The sequence below is a fragment of the Arachis hypogaea genome, chromosome 17, assembly GCF_003086295.3.
Source record: "Arachis hypogaea cultivar Tifrunner chromosome 17, arahy.Tifrunner.gnm2.J5K5, whole genome shotgun sequence".
Lineage (NCBI taxonomy): Eukaryota > Viridiplantae > Streptophyta > Magnoliopsida > Fabales > Fabaceae > Arachis > Arachis hypogaea.
In genome coordinates, this window is record NC_092052.1 from 115,582,948 (window position 1) to 115,608,763 (window position 25,816).

A 25,816-nucleotide genomic window follows, 5' to 3' on the forward strand; every position below is an offset into this window, starting at 1 on the left:
TCCACTGGAGTATCTGTGAATTGTGGATCAGTTGGTTGAATAATATGTTGAGCAAGCTTGCAAACAGCATCCAATACACAATGAAATTGTCTAGAAATAGTTTTCCCTGAATGTTGGAATCTCTCTTCTGCATTACATATTCAACCTGGTTGTCCAATGATATATAAAAATATACCTACTTGTTCATGAATTCCAACCCTTTTGTTGTCTTCAGATTGTAAGTACTTTGTAAAACATCACAGAGATGAAGGAACACAAGCTTTTTCATCCTAAATTGCTGGTAGCAACGAATAGGATGCCCATTTAAAAGTTCATTTACCCAACCACTTCCTGTTAATCTTGAAGTTCTTCGTGGATTTTTCACAACGTACTTTAGAAAATAATCAACACAAGTTGCGATTGTTATTAAAGTCATTGTCTTCTTCTTACGTTTGGCTGCGACCTTTTGTTTGTTTTCAAATTCTTCGTCTGACACATTTGTATTTGACATCAAACTTTCAGTTGAGCTGTTAGATATCCTGTTATACAAATATTTTAAACTAATATCAAATAAACACTAGTTCACATATTAAATATAAAATAGCAAACAACCATAGAAAATAATAAAAAAATATAATCATAGAAAATATTTTTTGAACAACACATAAATACTTTAAAAAGAGACATTCTAGCAAAAAAAAACTTTAAGAACCAGACACATCTGCTGACATCCATGGATCAAGGAGAAAGGGCACACCAGCAACTTCATCCGGAGCCTCTTTTCGACCTTTCGTCAGCCCAACACTTTTCTTTCATGGCACTTCTTTTCAATGAAGAAGCTCATCCTTCAAACCAACTTGAGCTTTTGCCAAGTCCAATTACTCATTATCTTTGTTCTTTCAATACCTTTTCTACTGTTAACAATTCTTCAAATCGAGATTCATTCTTGAATACTTGGATCATTGATTCTGGTGCCACAGATCATATTGCATCAAATTTATCTTGGTTTATTTCTTACACACAAATTTCTCCTATTATTGTTCATTTACCAAATGGTTCTCGAACTACTGTTTCTTACAAAGGGCATTATTCATCAACGTAGTTGTGTTGAAACTCCTCAACAAAATGGAAGGGTAGAACGCAAGCATCAACATATTTTGAATATAGCTCGTGCTCTTATGTTTCAATCTAATTTACCATCATCTTTTTGGTCTTATGCTGTTAGACATGCTGTTTATTTACTTAATAGAGTTCCATCATCCGCAATTAATTTTAAAACACCATTTGAGATTTTATTCAATCATCCACCAAATTATCATGACCTTAAAGTTTTTGGATGCTTATGTTTTGTTTCTACCCAAATGGCAAACAGATCAAAATTTGATCCAAGAGCCAAAAAGGCTGTATTTATTGGCTTTCAACCTGGTTTTAAAGGGTATAATGTTGTTTATGATTTAGAAGATAAAAGAATTGAGATTTCTAGAAACGTAATTTTTTATGAAATGATCTTGCCCTTAGTCACAAAAAATGTCCAATTCCAGACACTCAGCCTAACATTGCCAAACACACCTTCTCAAAAACAAGATTCAGTTAGTCTTCCAGTTGAACTCGCACCTATACCCATTGACCCAACTCCACCTAGTTCTTTATTTTCTCCAACAACCTCTCCTTCTTCCTCACTATCATTTCCTAACCAAGTTGAACCCATGACTATCGAATCACTTTCAACACTAGACACCAGTCCACCATCACCTTCTCATCCCCCGTCACCTTCTTCACCACCTGAGCAACCCATCCTCGTCATTCCGACCGGCCTCACCGACCTCCAGCATATCTCTCTGATTACTTGTGTAACTCCTCTCTCATCTCTACAAATCAATCTCCCTCAAAGTGCAAGTATCCTTTATCTTCAGTCATGTCTTTTTCTTCTCTTTCATCTTCACATAAAAAGTTTATTTTATCTCTACATTCTGACGTTGAGCCAAAGTCTTTTAAGGACGCCAATCAACACTTTAATTAGCGTAGTGCTATGAAAGATGAGTTGGATGCTCTTGAGATGAACAAAACTTGGTGTCTTGTTGATTGCCCTACAGGAGTTAAGCCGGTTGGCTGTAAATGGGTCTATCGCATCAAACGCAAGCCTGATGGTTCAGTTGATCGATATAAAGCACGTCTTGTGGCTAAAGGGTTTACTCAAACTGAAGGTGTTGATTTCTTGGAAACTTTCTCCCCTGTTGTCAAGCCTGCCACCATCAGATTAGTTTTGGCATTGGCCTCTATGAAGCATTGGCCTATACATCAGTTGGATGTCAATAATGCTTTCTTACATGGAGATCTTTCTGAGGATGTTTATATGACTCTGCCACCTGGATTTATATCTCCTCAACCGAATCAATACTGTAAGCTACTAAAGTCACTGTATGATTTACGACAATCTAATCGTATGTGGTATGACAAACTTTCTCATCTTTTGCTATCTCATGGATATCAGCAGACCTCATCTGATTATAGTTTATTTGTCAAATTCATTGGTGATCAAATTTCTATCCTTTTAGTCTATGTTGACGACATTGTTCTCACTGGTAATTTCATTTCTGAACTTGCTGCCATTAAGTCTATTTTGCACCAACACTTCCGAATTAAAGACTTGGGCCCATTAAAATATTTTTTGGGTATTGAGGTTGCTCAATCAGAGAAGGGAATTTGCTTATCTCAGAGAAAATATTGTCTTGATTTTTTGGAAGATTCTGGTTTATTAGGTGCTAAACCTGCCTCTGTTCCAATGGATAGTACCACAAGACTATATCAAGACAAAAGTCCCCTGCTATCCGACCCTTTTGTATATCGTCGTTTGGTTGGCCGTCTTATCTATCTCACCACTACTCGACCGGACATCATGTATGCCACTCAACAATTAAGTCAATTCATGGCATCTCCTACTGAATCTCATCTTCAAGCTGCCAAGCATGTGTTACGATATCTGAAAACTAGTCCCGGCAAAGGACTTTTCTTTCCAAGGGAATCAGAAATTCAGCTTCTCGGCTTCAGTGACTCTGATTGGGCCGGATGTCCTGACACTCGGCGATCTTTAACAGGTTATTATTTCTTCTTAGGTAGTTCTTTAATCTCTTGGAAGACCAAGAAACAAACCACCGTTGTCCGCTCATCCACGGAAGCAGAATATCGTGCACTTGCCAACACAACTTGTGAACTTCAATGGATACTAAATGTGTTACAATTTTTACGCATCTCTCCTATCCGCCCACCAGTTTTATATTGTGATAATCAAAGTGCTCTTCATATTGCTGCTAACCCGGTTTTTCATGAACGGACTAAACATTTAGAGGTTGATTGTCACTTGGTTCGACAAAAAGCTCAAGCTGGAGTGATGAAACTTCTCCCAATTCCCTCCTCTGGGCAACTAGCTGACATCTTCACCAAGCCTTTGTCTCCTCAACCCTTCTATCTTAATCTGAATAAGCTTAGTTTTCTTGACATCTTTCATCCTCCAGCTTGCGGGGGCATATTAAACCACTCTTCCACCTTAGCCCATGACAACAATAAAGACGTCTCACGGTCCACAAATTCAGCCCAACAGAATACACAAATTAAATTATAATTTAGTCTTTATCTTATCTTATAGTTATCTGCTAAACTATGAGTCTTCAACCAACCAAGTTGTAAGGCAAAATCTTCTAGCCCCATAAAACTCTCTCTATTCGACCTTTTGCCATTAGTTTTGTAGCTATAAAGAATATATCACTCCCCAGTTCTAGCCCAGGTAATTGTTTGAGAACAGCTAAACAAGTAGATATGTAACAGCCCAGACCACCCGCTAGCACGATATTGTCCGCTTTGGCACACAAGGCCTCACGGTTTTGCCTTCGACGATAGGGATGCTAGCCGAAGCCCCCCACACTCACTCGTCAAAACGCGTCATGCTAGGGAGAGGTATCCACACCCTTATAAGGCATGCTTCGTTCCTCTCCCCAACCGATGTGGGCCTTACAATCCACCCCCCTAAGGGAGCCCAGCGCCCTCGCTGGCACATCGATCCGGGTTCTGGCTCTGATACCATCTGTAACAGCCCAGACCACCCGCTAGCACGATATTGTCCGCTTTGGCACACAAGGCCTCACGGTTTTGCCTTCGACGATAGGGATGCTAGCCGAAGCCCCCCACACTCACTCGTCAAAACACGTCATGCTAGGGAGAGGTATCCACACCCTTATAAGGCATGCTTCGTTCCCCTCCCCAACCGATGTGGGCCTTACAAGATATACTTGGTACGTTATTTCTATGAGCTATTTCGTTGACATTTTCTTCTTCAAACACATTAATTATACGTTCTAGTTGAGTTGAAAGTTGAGAGGCTCTAGACCCTTTTCCAACCTTTCTTCTCTTTTGTCTCATTGCACTAGGAAGCGTTGATTCATCATTTAACTCATCTTCTAAACCTTCTTCCTCATTACCATTATCTTCGTCATTATATCTATCGTTATAACTATCATTTATATCTTCAGAAGGTGCCCATGCACCTACACCAGTAGCTACAACATCTTCAAAAAGAAACTCCATTTCATCAAGATGTTTTGGACCTTCCTCTCTAAATTTTGCCACATCAGAATTTTCCTGAGACGATAAAATGACAATTAAAAATCTCTCGATAAAATTGATATTTCTGAAATAGTTTTAAAAAATGCAACATACCTGAATCTTAGCATCCCACCAATCATCACTTGCTTGTATGGTTTTCTTAATAGGATCCCAACCAAGACCGGTCTCTTTTCCTTTTAGTTTAGCCCATAGTCCCCATTCTCTTTTCATAGCCTCTCACTTGTTTTTTAAATTGTTTAGACTCATAATTTAAACCAGTCTCTTTTAAGAATTTTGTTTTTAAATTTGCCCAACCAACTTTGTTAAAATGTGTTCCAGGTCTATTTCAGCCACCATCTCTTCTTTACATATTTTCATGAATATAACAATATTTCGTTCATTCTAATCAGCTTTAAATTTTCTTTCGGACTTGCCACTTTCATGAATTTGTTGGGGAAGAACATAAAAAAAATTATAAAAATAATTATAAAAATAATAGCAAGTTGTATAAAAATAAAATCACATATAAAAAAATAAAATTAAAATCACATATAAAAAAAATTAAAACTGAGTTCTCATAGCATACACAATGTTCAATACAAAATTAATAATAAAAATAGAATGATAAAATGATAAAAAAAAATATCTTGGAAGGAATATATGCTGGTTCAGATGGAACAGAAGATGGTGGTGAAGGGTCAATACTTCCAACAGATGAATCGTTACCTGAAAATGGTGGTGGAGGGCCAACACTTCCAGTAGATGGAACATTGCGTGAAGATGATGGTAGAAAGCCAGTGCTTCTAGAAGATGGAACCTTGCCTGAAAATGGTGGCTCGCCAGTATTTCCAGCAGAAACAGGAAACATTTTTTCACAGAATCAAGAACGAAAGTAGATTTTTTTGTTTTGAAATCAATTTTTTTTTTACGGAAGTGATAAAATGACTTATTGAAAAGGAGATAAGTCATCTATTTCTACTTCTTCCAAAAGTTGCAAATTAACTTTTCAGAAAAGTTAAAAGCTCTTCTTTAAAATGGTGCCAAACACGCTTATCGTAACTTTTCATAATTCAAAAGTAAAAAAAAAGTAGCTTTTGTCACTTCCCAAACGGGCTCTAAGTACGGCAGCTATCAAGGAGGCATTGGCAGCAGCAAGCACGGTCACAACTAAATTGTTCAAATTCATCCCTAATTCACCCTTAATCAATCCAAAGAAGTGAAGAACTATGTGATCTTGGGCATTCCACTGTCTTGTAATAGCTTTTAAAAAACTTGAAATGATGATTTAAGTAGACTTATTTCTGCACATCTACATTTTAGGATCTATGTTATGTGTTTGAAGTGTATTTTTGTGATATTAAGCTTCATAAAACTATACACTTTAGGAGACTTATTCTTTTTGAAAAACTTTTAGGAAATTTAGCTGTGACAAACTTGTTTATATAACTTTCAATCTATGTTATGTGTTTATGTATGCAATTTTTAAGTTTATTTCTTCAACGGTTTAATGTTTTTTTAGATATTGAAAACATAACTTTAACAACATACTGATATCATAACTTGAATTGCATTTAGATTACAGGATACATAAATAATCTAAATGGCATGTTTCAATACACAACAAAAATCTAGAACAATTCATTTTTCTATTCGGATTTCTATAATTTATTTCTCAAGCACTACATACATAAAAAGCAACACAAACAGCACATACAATTATACCAATATACTAAGTTAATGGATTTTTTTTTCTTCTCTAAAACAGCCATCCTATAATCCAATTCCTCTTCCTCTTCAACAACTTCAACATTTTTCTCACTCAAATGTCTTTTATCAGAGATGCAACCGTTGCTTCCAATTCTAACAAGATGCTCATCGACCCAAACAAAAAATTTGCAATGCGGTTGCTTTTCCTGTTAAAATCCCAAAATCATTTACTATCTAAAACCATTTCAAATCAAAATCTCCAAATTTTTTATCTTACCTTATAGAATGGGCAACCCAAGAAGATTATGTTAGGATTGCTAATGGTCATCGACATATACATTATTGCATAAACTCTATAGAAGCACCTCGCGACGACGCCGTCGTTTAAGTCTCCGGCATACACAACACACGGAACTGAGCTTGAAGCTGAATTTTCTTATCTCATTCCACCGACGCTTCTTCTTGAGGTTGATGATGCTCCATTGGTAGCCATTGTTGATGCAGGTAGAACTCCTCACCACCAGCCTATACGAAGAAACGCAATCAATTTAATGATTAAGGCTACACACAAAACGACATAGTTTTGAGAGAGAGGGACTTATCTGTCCAATTTTTAAAACTATCCTCCCACTTATATGCCACGCGTGTACCCGTAACGTCAGGTCATCAGAACGGGAGCCACACCAAACTTTTTCGTTGGGTCTGATGGAAGCATTTGCACGGAGGGATTCATCCGTTCAATTTTTATGGAGGTCGGAAATTTAAAAGTATTTTCAAATGGTCAAGGACAAAAATATCCACGAAAAAAAGATCAAAGTCCTATTTGTCATTTTCTCTAAAATTTTTAAATTGTAATATTCTTAAGTTTATGTGAACTTTATTATATGTTTATTTTAATTTGCGCCATCTATAATTCATGTAATTGACTTACTTAATAATTATAAATCTATATTATGTATTCAGTCATTAATTAATATTTTTAAATAATATTAAATGTTCAGAAACAATCTAAAAATATAAGTTATCCAAATATCAAAAATATCATATGATAAATCACTGCTAATGTTATGTATAGTTATTACAAACTATGTTGTTGAGATATTAATTATATTTATGTATAAATTATCAACTAAATTATCATTGCATAAAGCTATTACCTAATATTGATGTAGAAAAATCAGGAAAATCGTGTAAGCAAATTAGGAAACAAAAAAAAAATATTTATAAGTATTTATTATAATAATATTAAATTTTAAATTTGTCCTTAAATTTTAAATGATCGAGCATTTTTTAGGTAAAAAGTTATATATATACACACAACAGGTTGAGAGTTCTTTTTAGCAGAATAGTCAAATTTTTTATCCAAAGTAGAAATGTGGGGTTTTTTTTTTTTTTAGTATAAAAATTTGAGTTATGACTGTAAACACTTTCAAGCATAGTTATCAGAACCGAATCGGTAATCAATCCGGTGAGACCACTGGGTCACTGGGTCACTGGTTCAACCGTTGGGTCACAGGTTGAACCGGTTGACTCGGTTATAATTAAATAATTACATAAAATTTAATTTTTTTATAATAAATTTTTTTATGCAAAATTAAATTATTTTAATATATCAATAATTTATTAATTAATTATATTAATAAAATATATGTTGAAAAAGAGTTAATATTAATAAATATTATATAATTATCAATAACAAAAATATGGTATGATTAATAAAAATATTTTTGTTTATCTTTTTAATTTAAAGAATATTTAACAACATTTAATATTTTTAATAATTATGTAAAATTAAAAAATAATTAATTTAAGTGAGTAAATATAAAATAAAAAATTAATTAAATTAAATATAAAATTACTCATTAGAATAAAAAGACAAAAGTGTAAGGAGATTTTAAATTTTACATGAGTAAAAGAGTTAATAAGATAAAGTTATTAATTAGGATATGTCTAATAAGTTATAATATATTTATAAAAAGGCATCAATAATATCAAAAAAGCATCATAGCCTAGTGGTTACAAATTCCTTTATTTTCCAGGAGTGCCAGGTGACACTGCATCAAATTTTTTAAAATCCACGAGCTGACGTCATCTGCGGTCTGACCGGTACGGTTTCGATGAACGCGGTTTCGATGAACGAGAGTCAACCTATAGAAATTTTTATTCATAATGAAAAAGTTAGCGTTTAGAGATAATTATAATGATATAAATTACATACGTATATATTTTTATAGAAAAAATTTACATACTTATAGATAAAGTTATTGAAAAGAAGGGAATTAAATCAAAAACGAAGTTAAAAGAGTTTAATCGGTTTGTATGCTTGTGCGGTTTGATTGTTAACTCGGACCGATTAGGGGTCCGGTTCACCGGTTTTCTGGTCGAACCGGCCAGTCCGGTCCGGATGATAACTATGCTTTCAAGAATAAGAGTCAACCTATAGAGATTTTTATTCATAATGAAAAAGTTAGCGTTTAGAGATAATTATAATGATATAAATTACATACGTATATATTTTTATAGAAAAAATTTACATACTTATAGATAAAGTTATTGAAAAGAAGGGAATTAAATCAATTTGATTGTTAACTCGGACCGATTAAGGATCCGGTTCACCGGTTTTTTGGTCGAACCGGCCGGTCCGGTCCGAATTTGATAACTATGCTTTCAAGAACGAGAGTCAACCTATAGAGATTTTTATTCATAATGAAAAAGTTAGCGTTTAGAGATAATTATAATGATATAAATTACATACGTATATATTTTTATAGAAAAAATTTACATACTTATAGATAAAGTTATTGAAAAGAAGGGAATTAAATCAAAAACGAAGTTAAAAAAGCTATTTAATAGTTTGCCTACTTATATGGATTATTTTATACGATATAGATATTAACACTTAATACCACTAACCGCATTTGAACTTAATAAAGGTCTTGATCAATTTAGATTTTGTCAAAATTAAGTTTATTTAAAAAAAAATTGCATGATAATACATTAAAGAAAAAGGTACATTAAATTTTTATTTTTCAATTGAAAAAGAATTTAATAAGAAGGAATTAAGTGATTTTTCTTAGTATCTCTAATTAAGGTATTGTCTACAGTTATTTATTATGTTTATTATCATGCAACACGCGAAAGATTGAAAGTTTAGGATTTTTGGATTAGGATTTAGAATTATAGTTTATGTTTTAGGATATAAGATTTAGGGGTAAGGATTTAGAATTTTTTGGATTACCATCTTAAGTTCAGTGATTTACTATTCATGATTTAGTGTTTATGCATTAGGATTTGCATATAGGAGTTTTTTTTTTAGTTTATGATATGTGGTTTATGGATTAGGATTTATAATTTAGAGTTTAGCAATTATAGGTTCAAGATTTAAGATTTTTCAATTACGATTTATGGTTGAAAAATATGATTGATGCATAGAAATCGGAATTTAGTATTTTTTGGATTACAGTTTAAACTTTAGCCTTTTTAGATTAGGCTTTAAGATTTAAGGATTAGAGTTAGTGTTAAGAATTAGGAATTAAGATTTAATATTTTTAGATTAGAATTTAGAATTTAAAATTTAAAATTTTGACATTAGAGTTTAGGATTTATGGTTAATGTTTAGGATTTAAGATAGAGTTTTTTAAATTAGGGTATAGGGCTTATAAATTAGGGTTTAGGATTCATAGTTTAAGAATTAGGGGTTTAGAATTTATGGTTCTTGAATTAGGAATTAGAATTTGTGTTTCAGAATTAGGATTTAGTATTCTTTTTATTAGGATTTTGTGTTTAAGTTGTAGAGTTTAGGCATTGGGGTTTTAAATTTACTATTAATATATAAATTAGAATTTTGAGTTTAGTATTTTAGATTTACAACTAGTTAGATTAGGATAAGTGGTTTAGGGAATATTGTTTTAAGTTTTAGGGTATGAGATTTAAGAGTAGGGGTTTAGGATTAATAATAAACAATAAGTAAATTAAGTCTAAAGAGTGATCTCAAAGTCGACATCTATATTTTCATTCGACAAACTTGGGCTTGACTAATACTGCCTATGTAAGAATCAAATCAATTAATACTAAAAATCAAATCTATTCTTACAGTAACAAATTCAACTCATTGATAATTTTTAACAACAAATTCAACTATACTAATTCTCAGCAACAAAAAATTTAACTCCAAAGATGATTTACAACAATAAATGATTTATCTAAGTGATTATTTCAGCAAAAAAAAAAAATCAAGATTCAATGATGATAATCAGCAACAAATTCAACTCAGTGATGATTTTTATTAACCAAAAAATTAGCTCAGCGATATTTTCAACAGCAAATTCAACTTACAGCAACAAATTCAACAAGTCCTAGTTCAGTTATGATTTACAGCAACATTTAGATCATCAACAAGGTAAATTAATTAATTAGAAACTCAACATCTCAAAATATAGGGAGAAGGAAAATGAGAAAAAGATAGAACAGAGAAAGCGATGATGCAGGAACTCACTAATCCATGGCAGTCGACGACGGCGAGGACCTCAAACCAGAAGACGACAACCCCATGGAAGACAAGTAGACAACAAAGCAAGCAAATTAGGGGGAAGACAATGACCACCACAAGCCGAGGGACCAGATGCTGGTTTCGTCTGCTTCTGCCGGTGGCAAAGATGAGCGCAGGTAAGGTGGCGACTGAGAGCGAGACGGCGGTGACAACACAGCGCGCAACGGCAACCTTGAGTGCGAGACAGTGAGTAAGCGAGCGAGACCAGAGACGTGAGTGAGTGCGATGACAACACCAACCATGAGAGAGGTGAGAGAGCTTGAGCTTAGGTAATACAGTGAGGAGAAAGAGCCTTGAGAGAAGAGAGACGTTGAGGGCTTGAGATAAGATTAGGACGCCGTTTTCGCGTTACAAAAGAAAAAAGTGCGGTTATATAAACCGACCGGGTCAATTTTTTCCCCCAAAAAATCTAGGCCGGTCAACCCAGATTTTAGCGGGTCTAATGTTTGAACATCTAGAGGATGACTCGAGTCGGGTTTAATAACTATGGAGCTAAGTGCTAGAACATTCAGACATTTGGCGGGATTTGTCCCCCTTTCTCTTTTTTTCATGTAAAATTTCTTTTTATTTGTTAATGTATATATACCTAAGAACAATCATTAACAATATTTGATTTAATGAAAAATAGATAGTCGTATTTTAATACAAAAATGATATTTATATACTAAAATCAGTCATTATATATTTGCGTATAAATATGTGTTGTTTAATTTATTTTTAATATATTTTATATTTTAATATATATTTTATACTAGTAGTTAGTTTTAATAATTAATTTTGATGTACACCTAACATAATTAATTTTAATAATGCCACTTATTTTCTCTACAAATTCATGCAAATATATAATACAAAGTGTTTGTGTAAAGTATTATGAAAAAGAAAGTTGACATTATCATTTTCCCATTTAATGTAATAATATGTAGTTAGTAACATCATTTTTGTATAGTAGTTTGCATTTTTTATTTTGCTTCTCATAGTTATACGAATTGTTCCCACAATTTTTAGTATTACAATTTACAACTGATTTAGTTAATGACAGATTATGAACATTTGTGCTCACAACGCTGCAAAAAGCATTGGGATTGGTCGGCTAGACCTGGACTAACATATTTCATTTGATGTTAAATAAATTTGCATTGTCCGCGTCATAAATGTCTTTCTACCCATATTTCATTGATCTCTTCCCCCATGATACAATAATTAAATTTCTCTGTTACATGTGAAGTATCTTTTAAGTTATATATTGTCAATAATGTACTTATGTACAGACTGCAGAACGTTGGTGCTACCACCAACCCCTTCCACCAAAAAAAAAACAACTACAAACTACCAAATAATGGGTGCTCTTGCTTTTCTACTATCTTTGCATTGCAACATAAAATAGTCATTCCTACTCCCTACATTATGTCCATTTCTATGGATTATTTTGATTGCCAATTGGAAGGGAATATATAAAGCCCTCTACTTATTGTTTTAGTGGCAACAACTCAAGAATTTCTTATTCTCTTATCATGCTTTGTTTGCTACCTCTGGAAACAAACACCTCTTCTGGTTTAACTTTTATCTTGACTGGATTCCCTAGCTTTGATTTATCTTCCATTCTTGCAATTTCTGAAGCTTTTGCACATACAGGAAAACTTTGATCATCCCATGACTCCAAAATCACACCGGAACCTATGCATTTCCTTCCCTCATAGAAGGCCGCAAATTGCCCAGCTGCTAGGCCTTGATCATCTTCAGATAACCGGACAACAGCAACGCTTTCTTGACCATCCTTTCCTACTTCCATTTCGAAACTACAATCGTAGAATCCCGGACCGTGTTGCACCTGAAATGGTTCAAGATAACAGAACTTACAGTACTATACACACAACGAAAATGTTTCTAGTTTCTCCAAACAGGGAAGAAAAACTGAAATTCGAGAGAACTTCTCACCTTGCATTGAAGCTGACTTGTCTGGGTTGCAGGCAGCCCACTCAACCATTTTAAAGAGCTTACACGAAATAGGCGCCTTCTTTTGTCATAGGAAAAGTAATTTCTTGACACAAAGACTACATTGTTTTTAATATCCCTTTCAACAACATACCTGTGCGAGAAGAAAAATGGGATAAGAAACTTTACAAGGAGGCCAAAATTAATCCTTTAGACTAGGATAAATATACAATGAAAGCAAATTTTAAAATGAATCTAGATGGAGAAACTTATTGAAGAGCAAAAGCTTGATCCCTTTCAAGAAAATTATCAAAAGTTTAAGAACCTCCCAGTGTGAACTATATAGTTCAGACTTTCATACTTCTTCACCTACAATATGTGGGATCTATCTTCAGGATAAAATGGAATCTATAATTATATGATTTAAACTTCATTAGATAGATAATACAGTTGATGCCAAAAAGAAACATAGAGGGAACAAACCATGGGCTCCCAGGTAGACGTAAACCCTGGTGCTGGCCAATAGTATAAAACCAGAATCCCCGATGTTTGCCAAGGAAATCTCCTGTCTCAGCTTCTAGTATGATACCTTCCCTCTCCCCAATATGTCTTGCAACAAATTCACTGAACCTTATCTGTTACCCAGAAGGTAAAGACATGGTTTTGAATAAGAAAACTATTTTTGAGATTTGTTTCAAAATACTAAAATGTGAACTAATTGACAACATAAAAGTAAATTATTCAAAATGTAAATTAACATGAATAAAGTTTCAGAATCAACATCATCCACATTTCAAATCAATTCAAAAGAATCATTGGTGATATGTAGAAGAATCAATTCCTCAAAACTTTGACATAGATATAGTGTAATAGAACTGTTTACTTTGCATACCTTGCCCAAAAAGCATATACCTTGTGAATCCTTTCTATCCTTATTTGGAAGATCAAATTCTGTTGCTAGCCTGCGGACTTCGTCCTGCAAAATTTGTGGCAGAAGACAAAAGTTAGACTTCAAATTTTATTTTTCACAATGCAGTGCTATAATTGTTTTTAATCTTTTCATTTACAAAAAAATATTAGCATTCCCGAAATGATAAAAAAATGTTAACTAAACAGGACAAAATAACTTCTTGGGCCTTTCATAAGTGGTTAGTGCAAAACATATAATTTTCAAACTCAAATTACAATTCAGGGCACTACAAAAATAACAAGTATTTTCTGAATGCATACAGCCGATTAGTCATGCTAGACCATCATAAAAGTGACAACATAACGCACAAAAATAAAGCATTGTAATTGGTACAAGTCAGTCACAACAAACCTTGGAAATACACCCAAGAGGAAAAAGAAGTTGCTTCAGCTGGGACTGTGAGAGGTGTGAAAGGAAATACGTTTGATCTTTCACCTAAAATTTTAAAACCACATAAGAAACCAACTGCTAATAAAAATATTTACCTGACTAACGAGACAGCAAACACTTAATAGGACTTCTAAAAAAATTTAAGTTAATCTGTCTAAATTCTTCACAGAAAGCTGACTATGTATATCACCTATAAACCTGAAATGCAAACAAGATCAGGTAATGATAATAGTATATACATCTCATATGGGTACCATGTCTTGTGACAGCTCCAGAACAGATGGTTCCTCCATTTGATCTGCACATGGGTGGATAACATTTGCATAATGTCCGGAGGCAACATAGTCAAATCCCATACCACTTATTGCATCCAAAAATGCACCTGAAAAACTAATGTTTGATTATCGAAAGAGTACACAGAATAAACCATGGCAGTGAATTTGTTCATCACATGTAATTCAATGCACACCAAATTTTATTCTTGTGTTACAGAGAACATCCGGATTAGGAGTTTGGCCACAACGATACTCTTCAATGATGTAAGAAACCTGATATGTAGCATGTGTGCATCTTAATTAGAATTACTCAATTATTTTAATAGTCTAATTACATGAATGTGCTATAATTTGATGTTTGACAGCTTGGGTGAAACTGAGTAAAGAATAGACAAAAACAAGTTCAAGAGAGGAGTTCATTTCATCATACCACATTGTTCCAGTATTCATAGGTCAAATGTACAACTTCTAATGGCACCTCAACCTGTAATAAAACTCGTTTGCATTATACATAAGCAACAATGAGCTCTTTCTTTTGAGTAGTGAACAAGGAAAGAAATTAACCTGATTACAAACAGCTTTGGCATACTTCAAATCCTCTTCCCAGGGGCACTCTGACCAAAAGTTCTCAAAATCTTCCTACAGATAAAAGCCATGCGTCAGAACCAATCTAAGCGAGTGTGTTGGGAATAGTTCGATTAAGGTGCAGTTTTGTTAACTACATGCCAGCATACACTAGGTCAAATCATGTCATGAACACTCAGTTGTGAGAATTTAATGAGGGATTAGAGTTCGGAGGGAGCAGTACTTGGAACCAAATCTTGAGGTAGAAGGCGGTGCAGGAATGGCCGGCGGCGTGGAGGAGCCGGAGGGCGACGCTGCTGTCGACACCGCCGCTGAGAAGTACTGCGACTCGGAGGCGCTTGTGAGGCATGGAGCAGCGGAGATAAGGTTGGAGATCAACATGGAAGGAGGAGGAAGAGGAGGAGGAGAAAGAGTCACTGGGAGCAAGTGCCGCGAAGGCGGACAGAGGAGACAGGAGGTTTGAGATGGGGAACTGGAGGAGAGGTGGGCGGCAAGGGAATCGAAGTGTTGGGAGAGGAAGAGAAGCCATTGGCTTCCAGTAGCTCCATTGCACCGCCACTCTCAGCATCATACCCTCCTTCACCTTCTTCGCTCTTGCAGCTCGAAAACAGAAAATACTCATAAGAAGCATCCTAAGCAGTAAAAGGGCCAAAAATAAAAAGAGAGAAGAAAATTTCAATTTCATATTGCTTTGTTGTTGCCCTACCCTACCACCAATATCAATCGTTTCTCCCTGCATTTATTTGCTTTTTGCTAACAAAACAAATCAAAAATCCCGTGACATAACATAAAGGTGTTTGAGTAAACACTCAAATTTGGTCTTAAAAATAAGAACATAAAAAGCAAACGTGAATTGCAATAAACTCAACCAAGAGCATAGTTGTCAAAATCGAATCCGTAATTAAACCAGTTATGCTACTAGTTTACTAGTTAAACCGATGACTGAGTCCCACGTAAATAAAAATATATAACAATCAATAACTTAATATTAAAATTTGAATTAGTCAGATTACAATGATATTTTAATTTAACAACAATCAAGTTTCAATTAATTAGTACTACAATAGTATCTTAATTTAACACATAAGAATAACAATTCATGAATTATATCTAAGAAATAATTCAGAAATTCAGAAATTTAATAATTCATAAACTAATTCACAACTGATTCAAAACCAATCCAAAACAAATTCAACTAATTCAGCAATTTAAAAACAATTCAACATTTCAATTCTGCCAAGAAGCTAAAATTGAATGAAAAACTATGCAATAGCTTAGCTTAAAAGAACAAATAATAGTAAAGGAACCCTTTGAGAAAACAGAATGAAAACCAACAACCTATTGTAATCTGAATATACCTCTTCATTAGAGTAAGGAAAAAAAAAGTGTATACAAAAGCAATGATCTATATCTCTTTCTTTAGAGTCTGATGACTCGTAGCTATTTATACATGTACTGCAAAATTATTATGCAGACAAATAACCAACTTGAGAACACCAATTCTAACTAATCAATCTTGAGTCTTTTTGACTTCTTTCTTTAATATCTTTGCTAGCTTTATTTATACCTTCAACAAATTCAACCACTGTCATAGTTAGTTATTTCTAATCAGCTCATAAACCAATCAACAATAAAATTCACAGCAATAACACAAGAAATTTTAGCAATTCAACAAATTCAGAAATTCAGTAATTCATAAACAAGTTTAGAATTGATTTAAAACCAATCCAACTAATTCAGCCATTCAAAACTGTTCGGTTGCTCGCTTATCGAACGGGTCGGATCTGAAGGTGAGGAAAGTGAAGCGACTAGGAGATGGGTGTTGATGAGCCTTGACATGGGATTCCTCCGGACTGCCGAGCAGTGTATGTGGGAGGGGGGTCCACCTGCAAAAGGACTCCGACGCCCAAGTCAGTGTCCGTACGAGATGGTGGGTTTATGTCAGAGTAGGTGACGTACTTGGGAGAGGGGTAGGACCCTCCCCTTATATAGTCTGTACCAGCGTGGGTCCCATATGGGCAGACCTTCTTTCCTAGAAGCTTCCTCTCTAGTTGTCCAGGTTCACGCAGAGGGAGGTGTTGCTCGGGTCACCCCTTGGTTGGCCCTCATTAACCCATCGGGTCGGCGCGAACGCCCGGACCTTAGTCCCAAGTTAATGGGTTGGGCCGGAACAGTGCCCCCAACGCGTTGGCCATGAGGGCGAGCGTCGTGGCTGGCGCATTTTTCTCAACTCCCCCTTATGCGTGGTCCCTGATAGGTCGGCCACTCGTGACAGGGGCGTGCCCCCTACGCGCGAGTACCCCTTATCTGCTCCTGGGGAACGTCAACCATCGCCTCGTTCTTCGCGCAGGGCATTTAATGCCTATTATGACTTATTTGAAAGGCCAGGGGAGATGACCATTATACCCTTGTCTTTTCGCGCTTTCATCTTCGACGGTTACTATTCCAATTCTTTCAAAACTGCCTTTCTTCCTTTTCCCTTCATTCTCCACTCACTCCCGTATCTGCTTCTTCTTGCTGCTTCAGTCTTTGGATCGCTCTCGAGAGAATTCCTGGCACAGTTCACTATCTGACCATCGCCTTCTTTTTGCATATTTCTTCTGTAAGTGCTTCACATTCCTTTGCTACTCTTACTGTTTCATCCTATGATTACTACTTTGGTGATGCATGCCACTTTTATTCTGCTCTAGTCCATTTTTGCTTGACCCAACGTAGCTTACGTTAGGTAATTGCTAGAGGGGGTACCATTTTAGTGCATTGTTTGTTTTTGATTTGTCATTCAATGTTAGATCGCCATCAAATTCTCGTCCAGTAGGCTGTAGTGCTAGTTTTCACTTCTTCTGAGTTCCCGACCTCTTGGTCTGACTTTGAGTGGTGCCCCCACTGTAGGTATGGCGCAACGCCTTCTTCTGAGGACCCCTGTAGACCATTACACTTGGGTTACCTCGGACGTAAAGGACCAGCCCTCCAGGATGATCCTCGAGGAGCTGGAGGAATTCCGTCGCTCCGACCTGCTTTGCGGAGGGACTCTCGAGGAGGAGCGCTACCACGCGTTCGTTCCTGGAGATCAAGAGCGAATATGCCACATTAACTTGAACACCCCCCGAGTTGCTGACTGGCTATGGGTGTATAAGTCGATGTTCACCAGCTTGGGAGTTTGTAACACCCTAATTAGCCTAAGCTTTACCTCGCATAGTAAAGCAAAGGTTAACCAGAGATTACGACAGTTCTAAGCTCATACAGATAATATATATATAAAGAATTATTATAATCTAGAAGCCTGATGAAGGATATATCTCAAAATTAGGATTTGAAAAGCACAAAACGTGCTAACGAAGCTTCTAACTTAAAACACAAGAAATAGATACAATATAACAAAATATCATAGTATAATATCATAAGAATCTAGCCACGGCTCGCGAAGTTTAAGCCGGCTAGCCATATACAGATATACAGAAATCAAACAGTAAAAGCAGCTTATACAAGTTTGTTCTCTCAAATACAAGTCTCTAGGCAAAACAAATACAAGAGTGAGAGGCATATACAAAATAAATCAAAAAGACTCAAAAAGAAGTCCAGATCCTCCGCTTCTGTCACCAACCAAACAACTCACCAAGGTGGGTTGCGACCTGCATCTTAAAAACACAACAGACATATGGTATGAGAACTGGAGGTTCTCAGTATGGTAACAGTTCCAGTGATGTAGGATATAAGATCCCGGGACGCCAAAGGCAATTCTAAGCTCCATATCCATCATAAGATTTCAAACTTAAAGCATTCTAAAACAAATAAGCATAATATATAAACCTTAACATAAATAAACTGGGTAATCTATCTTAGAAAATTTCTACTCTAACCAAACACCGCTGTCCCACAGCCTACACCAACCGATCCTCCATGCGATTCCATCGCCACCGCCTTCCGAACCTCCTCAATCCCAGTAGAAAACACAGGTAATATACAATGCAAGTAAAACATAAGTAGAAGCATATAAGGCAAGTAATTCAAATAGCAAATAGGCATGTTATACAAATAGGCAAGTCATTTCAAGTAGTCAAAGCATACAAACAGATAAAAAATGCATATGATGAATGCCTGTCTACTGGCTGTGATATCATATTGTCGGTTCAACTGCCAACCCGACACATCTCCATGGAGATGTTGCCCTTCAGAATCATCAATGGGAACCCCCGAGATATAGTGCTCGGATCACTGTCCAGGGTTTTGCGCCTGCACGCTCTATAGATCCGAAGGGATGCGAGCGGGATACTCTTGCCACAGACCTCACATCTCAACGTAAGCGAGATTAAACCACCATCCTTACGCCGCCGCCGCTACCTCGACAGGTGGGATCCAACCGCCGTCCCTGCCGGGCGCATAGCGTCTCATAATCTTAATATAAAATGATACACCAGTGGTTTTCAGAAAAACATTTTCAGTACACATGGATCCATCATCTCATTTAGAGTCCTCGACTCATCTCAACCACTGTCAATTCACATCTCAGTTTCCGAACATCAACAGTTCATCATTTCTCATCTCATATATCAATCATCCTTCACATAACATCAAACCATCCTCAGTACACCCGAAACCTAATCCTCTGTTTTCTAATTTTTAATAAAACCATCAACTAAAACTCTTAGGTTATATCCCATGTTCTCATACTCAAAACCAAGCCCAAAAGTCTTTAAATGGTGTTATAGAAGCTTACAATCTTGTTGGGAAGGTGAAATAGTTGAAAACAAAGTTAAGTTTGAGAAGCAGGGCGTGTGCGTACGCACTGGTACGAAAATTTACAAATATGTTCACTCGCACAAGCTGTGCTAGCGCCCCCAACAGACTGACCTCCCCAACGTGTGCGTGCGCACAGTTGCAATTCTTCATTGGCATATACGCGCACAAGTTGTGCTAGCGTGTGCGTACGCACAGGTCTGTGTGTGCACACATACCTGAAAACACAAAATTTTGCAACTCTGCAGAATTTCAGATTTTCAACACCAACTTTGAATGATCATAACTCCCTCTACAAAAACTCAAATTTTACAAACTTTATATCAATTTAAAGGGTCTTCAAAGATCTTTAATTCTAAACAAATTTCATCAAAATTTTGAAAACTGAAGTATATATTATGATCGAACAAAGTTCACTAAAAACTAACTTTTACCCAAAAGTCACAATTTACCAAATTTTCCAAAATCCTCAAACCACCTCCAACCAAAATAACACCAACCTCCCATTTACAACACAAACTACCGTCTTGGATCAAAATTAACCATTTACAAAATCTTCCCATCACATTTCACTATTCTCCAACCATCAATATCAATCATGCAATACTACAGTCAATCCCCGTTCAACTTTTCAAACCACATAACCATATCATCAACATCAATTTCACATATATCATACCAAGCCATTTCTCAACTTCACACAATCCTTTATCATCATCATAACATTATCAATCATCATAATTAATCTCAATAATCATTACCCCATCATAAATCATCTTACATCAACATTCAAACAACTCATCAACCATTATAATTCAAACCTATCCTATGGGTCACTAGCCTAAGTGTCCATGAATATTATATACTACATAGAGAAAACCAAAACCATACCTTGACCGATTCCCTATATGCACCAAAACCCAAAAATGAGCACAAGCAAGCTCTCAACTCCAAACCAAGCTTTCAATTCCACTTCAACAAGCACCAATATGTTCCAATAGCTCCCAAACTCACAATAATCAAGCTATATACATATAAATCACCACAAATCAACCTAGGGTTCAACATAAACATAATCTCACAAAGGTTCAAGAGCTCTTACCTTTTCCAATAGCTTTGGAAGTCAAAACCCAATGCTAAGCAAGGATTAAAGTGAACCTAAACATCCAAAATTACAAAACTCACTTAATCCCAAAGCCCTAAAACCGAAATTTTGAGGAGAAGAACTGAGAGAATTTGGAGCTTACCTTACCAGTTTCTTTTATGGATTTTGTAGAGCTCTTCACAAGGAACGCGTAGCCGTAAATGGTGCGGCGATCGGAGCTCTGTAGCTCAAGATATGAGCTTGAGAAGATTGAAGTGAATAGTGCTCAATCTCTTCTCTCCCTCTTTCAATTCTGATGTGTGTGTGTTTAATGAAGGTGAAAATGGTTCACTTAGTGTTTATATATGTTGGGCTTGGGCCCAACTTGGGTCCGGTCCAACTCGTTAGCATTTTTAGCCCATTTGGCCCAACTTCGAGACAAACCTTTAAAATTAATGTTTGGTTTTTCATTTCTAATATTTTTCTAAGGTTTTTGACTGTTTTAACTTTTCTCGCACGGCACTGGGCAGACTTGAACCAGTTGAACCGGTTCAACTACCGATTTGCGGTTTTTCACGGTTTTTCGCAGAAAATACATTTTCTGACTCAGAAAGACCTACTGAGTTCAAAAATCACCTTTAGATCCTCAAATTCTCACTCTAATATTTCGGAACCTACTTTGGGCAATTAATTACTTAATTAACCGGTTGATTAGTTGCAGTTCTTACAGAGTTCGCCTCCCCTTCTCCCCGTTTGTGATGTCGCTTCTGAATCGGTGTGAGGTGGTGCCGTCATAATTGCACCCAAACAGCTGGGCTTCCGTCCAGTGTTTTGAGATGGTATGCGAGTATTTGGAGCTGTCGGTCTCTATGGAAGTCTTTCTATGGTTCTTTCTTTTGACGAACCCTTCAAAGGAAGGGAGGCATAACAAGGGTACATGTCCTTCCAAGCTGCCCAAGGTAGAGGGATCTTCGGGGTTCCTCCTTGGAAATAACGACGATAGCTTCGCCACCCACACCAACGATGGAGGATTAGTTGAGGAGTACAATGAGAAGGAGAATTTGGAGCTTCAAAGTGGAGAAGAGGAGTTGAAGCAAGAAGTGCAACAAGAGGAGGAAGTTGAGACAATTGAGCCAGAAGGAGTGATTGAAGAATTAGGGGAGGTTGATCAAGAATTGGACTCAATCATTGATGAGTTCTTGTCCACATTAACAACTCACCTTGAGGATCCTATTGAACCTTCTTCCATTGAGTTTGAAAGCGATGTCAAGGAGGGTGCGCAACCTCCAAAGCATATGATGAATGATGAAGAATTGGAAGAAGTTGAGCAAGCACTAAATCTTCCTCTTGAGGATGATTCCACACCAACACATGACCCTTTGGTATTTGAGGAGTCTTCTTCCATTAAAATTGAGGTAGATATTGAGATAAGTTCCACATTACCTCCAAGTTGTGACATGAATGATGGAGAAGAGCTAGAAGAGGTTGGTGAGGAAGTGATTGAATGTGAAGAGCCTTGTCAAGAGGTGAACATGGAAGATGCTTGTCAAGAGGTGGAGGTAACTAAAGAAGAGCACAAGGGAGTGGACCTTGCATTGTCAAAGTGTGGAGAGGTCCCCCTTCCTAAGTCACCATCATCCTTTACACCATTCAAGTGGGTAAAATTCATATCCCTTAGCTTTCTTATTCCACTTAAATATGGGTTGCTTGAAACGGATGGTCAACTTAGAGCTCTTTGTGGAATGGAAAGAAAGAAAAAGTTGGTTAGTGGTAGGCGTCAAAATCCTCGGTTCATTATGGTTGGAAACTCCAAGTTTGGGAGCAATGGTTGGTGTAGAACCAATTTGTATGGATCTAGGAGGATGTTTGGGTTTCCTTATGAGAATTCTAAGAACTTACCACTCGGATGGAACTATGATGATCAACTTGAAGACGGGTGTGAAAACAAAGTATGGGATCCCGGATCAGACAAAGAGGATCAGTTTTGGGAGCTCATAGTTTGTGAAGAACTCCATCAAAGCTTGGAGATTCAAGGATTGGTGGATGTTCAAAGATGGATTCAAGCACAAGCCATCTTGATGAGAGCTCCCCATAAGTCCAACTTAAGGACAATAAATAAAAGTGCTCGGTGGAAGACACCCCACTATGGTAACATCTTTTTCATTTTTTCTCTTTTGTACATATTGGTAAATTAGTTTAATTTCATGTTTTGTTTAGTTAGTTGAGTTTAATTGGTAGTCTAGTTTGTTAAATAAGTTTTATGGTATTTTGGTAGCTGTTTGGAGGTTTGAAATGCTTGGTTTGGTGCAAGAACTTGGAAATATTTTGAAAAATAAAGCACCATGCCACGCGTACGCGTAACCACGTGTACGCGTCACCCATACGTACGTGTCACCCCAAGTTTTTCGACCACTCACGTGTACGCGTCGCCCATAAGTACGTGTGACATCCAAATTTTGCAGGGTCAGTACAAAAACTAGAGAGTTGCGCGCGTTTTGGGCTGGAATTGTGCCTCTAGCACAAAATCCACCTACGTGTACACATCATCCCACGCATACGCGTCACTTATCTCTCTCTTCATTTACGTATGCGCGTCGCCAATGCGTACGCGTCGCATTGCGTTTCTGTAACTCACGCGTACGTATGACACGAAGCGTACGCGTGACCCAGCCATGTTTCACCACTCTTCTTTTCTTCTCTTCTTTCCATTTCTTTCCTTCTTCTCTCTTCTCCTCTTTTCTTTCTCTCTTTCTACCATCATCCAACACTACCAATCACCATCTATCACCATTTCTTTTAGTTAGTTAATTAGTTAGTTTAATTTTTGTTTAATTCTCTGTTTTTCATTATAGGTGTTGGATTATTAATCTTGTTTGCTATCTATTGCTACTGATTATTAATGAGATGTTATTTTAAAATCATTGTTGTTAATTTTCATTGTTGGACTTCTTTTATTGAGGTTACCTTTTGTTACTTGGTCTTGAATTTTTCATGTTTGACATCTTTGCGTACTGAGTACGTATGACATTGCCTTCAAGCACCTTAACTCTTTTGAATTGCATGCTTTGGCCACCATGCATTCATCATCCATTGTTAGACAATTGTGTATTATCAATGCATTTTTTGTTAGGTGATGCTTGTTTATGATTAAACTTTTATTCACATCAGTTCACCTATTTCATGCGTTGAGATTTTGGAATTGTGGAATTGGATCGAAAGCTTAGCTAGTGACATATTTTTGAGCTTTTCAAGATTTATGGACCATGCTTGCTATGTGATTGATTTTCACTTCTATCTTCTTTTTCTAAGTTCCATAACACCCATGTGTTCCACCTCTATGTCACTTAGGTGTTGCAAACAAACTTCAATATGTGTCATTGTTTGATGTGTAAGTTCTATATTTCATTTGGTTCATTAAGTCTCCTTACACATTAATCAATGTCCATTCATTATCCAATTCACAATTGCTTGATTATTTACTTGAATTCTTTTATGCTTCTTTATCGCTTGTTTGTTTATCTTAACTTACAAGTTTCCTTAAAGTATTTCAAGCACACTAGAATGAGTGAAGTGCATAATTTCTTTGTGTAATTGTGACATAACTTTTAAAATCAGTGCGTATGTTCTAAACTGCATGCAACTTAGAACTCACACACTATTCTTCCTTAATGTCACACTAATTCACTCACTCAATTCTAGTGATTTACCTCATTCCAATAATTTATGCTTCCTTGGTTTTGCATTTTCTCATATTATTGTGCTATTTTCTATCTTTCATGGGTGAGTCATCATAAGCAAAAATGAAAGCGCGAGAAAGAACACGCAGCAGCCGGTTGATCCACCAGCTGAAGGTGGCAATCTGGAGAGTCGCCGTATCCCCTTGCTCATCTTTGAATGCACCGAGGACGGTGCAAACTTTTAAGTGTGGGGAGGTCGTCCAACCAATCGGCCATCTTTGGGTGACAAATTTCTAATCTCAACACTTTTGCATTTCATTTTTAGGTCTTTTAAGATTCTTAGTTGCATTTTCTTATATATATAATAAGCTTAGCCAAAATAATGAAATTTTTTAAGGATTTTATCTATAGGACACCCCAATTGATTTGAAAAAAAAAATTTTAAAACTTGCTTGAACTATACATTGTGGAACATGTTTTGAGCTAAGAACACATAAGCATGTGAGTTTTGAGCCTAATTGTGTGGTTACATCATATAACCATTATTTTCATTTTTGTGTGTATTATTCTCTTTCTATGGTTATAATCTTTGATTTGTTTGATTCTTTATGTCCATTATTCTATGTATACATGCATTTATACGATTGAGGTCATCATTTCATTGAGCTCACTTACCCAAATAGCCTTATCTTTTATTTTCCATTGTTAGCCAACTTTGAGCCTATGCTAAACTCATTTGTTCTTAATTTTAGCACATTACAAGACTTAAAGCGAAAAACAATAAATGTCCCTTGTTTGGATCTTTGATTAGCTTAGGCTAGTGAGTGTGTTTATCATTCAAGTTTGGAAAGTTTGGGAACATTGGATAGAGATAAAAGTATATTTTTGAATTTTTATTGAAAATTTTGGGAATTGGATACATACTCATGTATTAAATATTTAAACTATATGCATTGGTACCTTTGTATATAATTCATCAAAAAGAAAAAGAGAAAAAAAACAAAAGAAAAATAAAAAGAAAAAAAAGAAAGAAAGAAAAAGGAACCAATAAAAAGGAAAATGCCCCAAAGTGAAGTTCATTAATAATCAATGCATATGGGTTGCGATAAAAAAGAGAATGCATGAGTGTGTGAAAAAGTGAAGAATGGATAGTTAGATTTGTTTAGAATTGTATAGTTTGTTATATAGGTTAGGTGGAAAGTTTAAGTTAATCAAAGATTTAAATTTCAAGCTCACTTGGCCATATATATATCCTTACCTTTACCCTAGTCCCATTACAACCTATGAATAAGTCCTCATGATATTTGTATACATGCATGAAATAATTGTTGATTG

At 35.9% G+C, this 25,816-nt stretch overlaps 1 protein-coding gene and 1 long non-coding RNA gene across 4 annotated transcripts; both read right to left on the minus strand.

Moving 5' to 3' along the window:
• Positions 1 to 6,113: 6,113 nt before the first annotated feature.
• On the minus strand, positions 6,114 to 11,182 carry LOC140181038 (uncharacterized). The gene is made up of 3 exons (XR_011875548.1): positions 10,778 to 11,182; positions 6,560 to 8,430; positions 6,114 to 6,488 (listed from the first exon to the last, which is right to left on the minus strand). It is a non-coding gene; the product is annotated as an uncharacterized lncRNA (long non-coding RNA).
• Positions 11,183 to 11,970: 788 nt separating this feature from the next.
• Positions 11,971 to 15,807, minus strand: LOC112765885 (uncharacterized). 3 transcript variants are annotated; one of them, XM_072223354.1, is made up of 11 exons: positions 15,693 to 15,807; positions 15,210 to 15,579; positions 14,966 to 15,040; positions 14,832 to 14,885; positions 14,596 to 14,674; positions 14,381 to 14,508; positions 14,088 to 14,171; positions 13,659 to 13,742; positions 13,250 to 13,401; positions 12,770 to 12,920; positions 11,971 to 12,662 (listed from the first exon to the last, which is right to left on the minus strand). In XM_072223354.1, exons 2-11 carry the CDS (start codon positions 15,555 to 15,557, stop codon positions 12,333 to 12,335), a joined length of 1,485 nt encoding a protein of 494 aa, XP_072079455.1. In that variant the 5' UTR covers positions 15,558 to 15,579; positions 15,693 to 15,807; the 3' UTR covers positions 11,971 to 12,332. The 3 variants fall into 3 exon arrangements, with proteins under 3 accessions (XP_072079455.1, XP_025667533.1, XP_025667531.2); XM_025811748.3 differs by having other exon boundaries at positions 15,698 to 15,769; XM_025811746.3 differs by lacking the exon at positions 15,693 to 15,807 and having other exon boundaries at positions 15,210 to 15,686.
• Between the last annotated feature and the right edge of the window lie 10,009 nt (positions 15,808 to 25,816).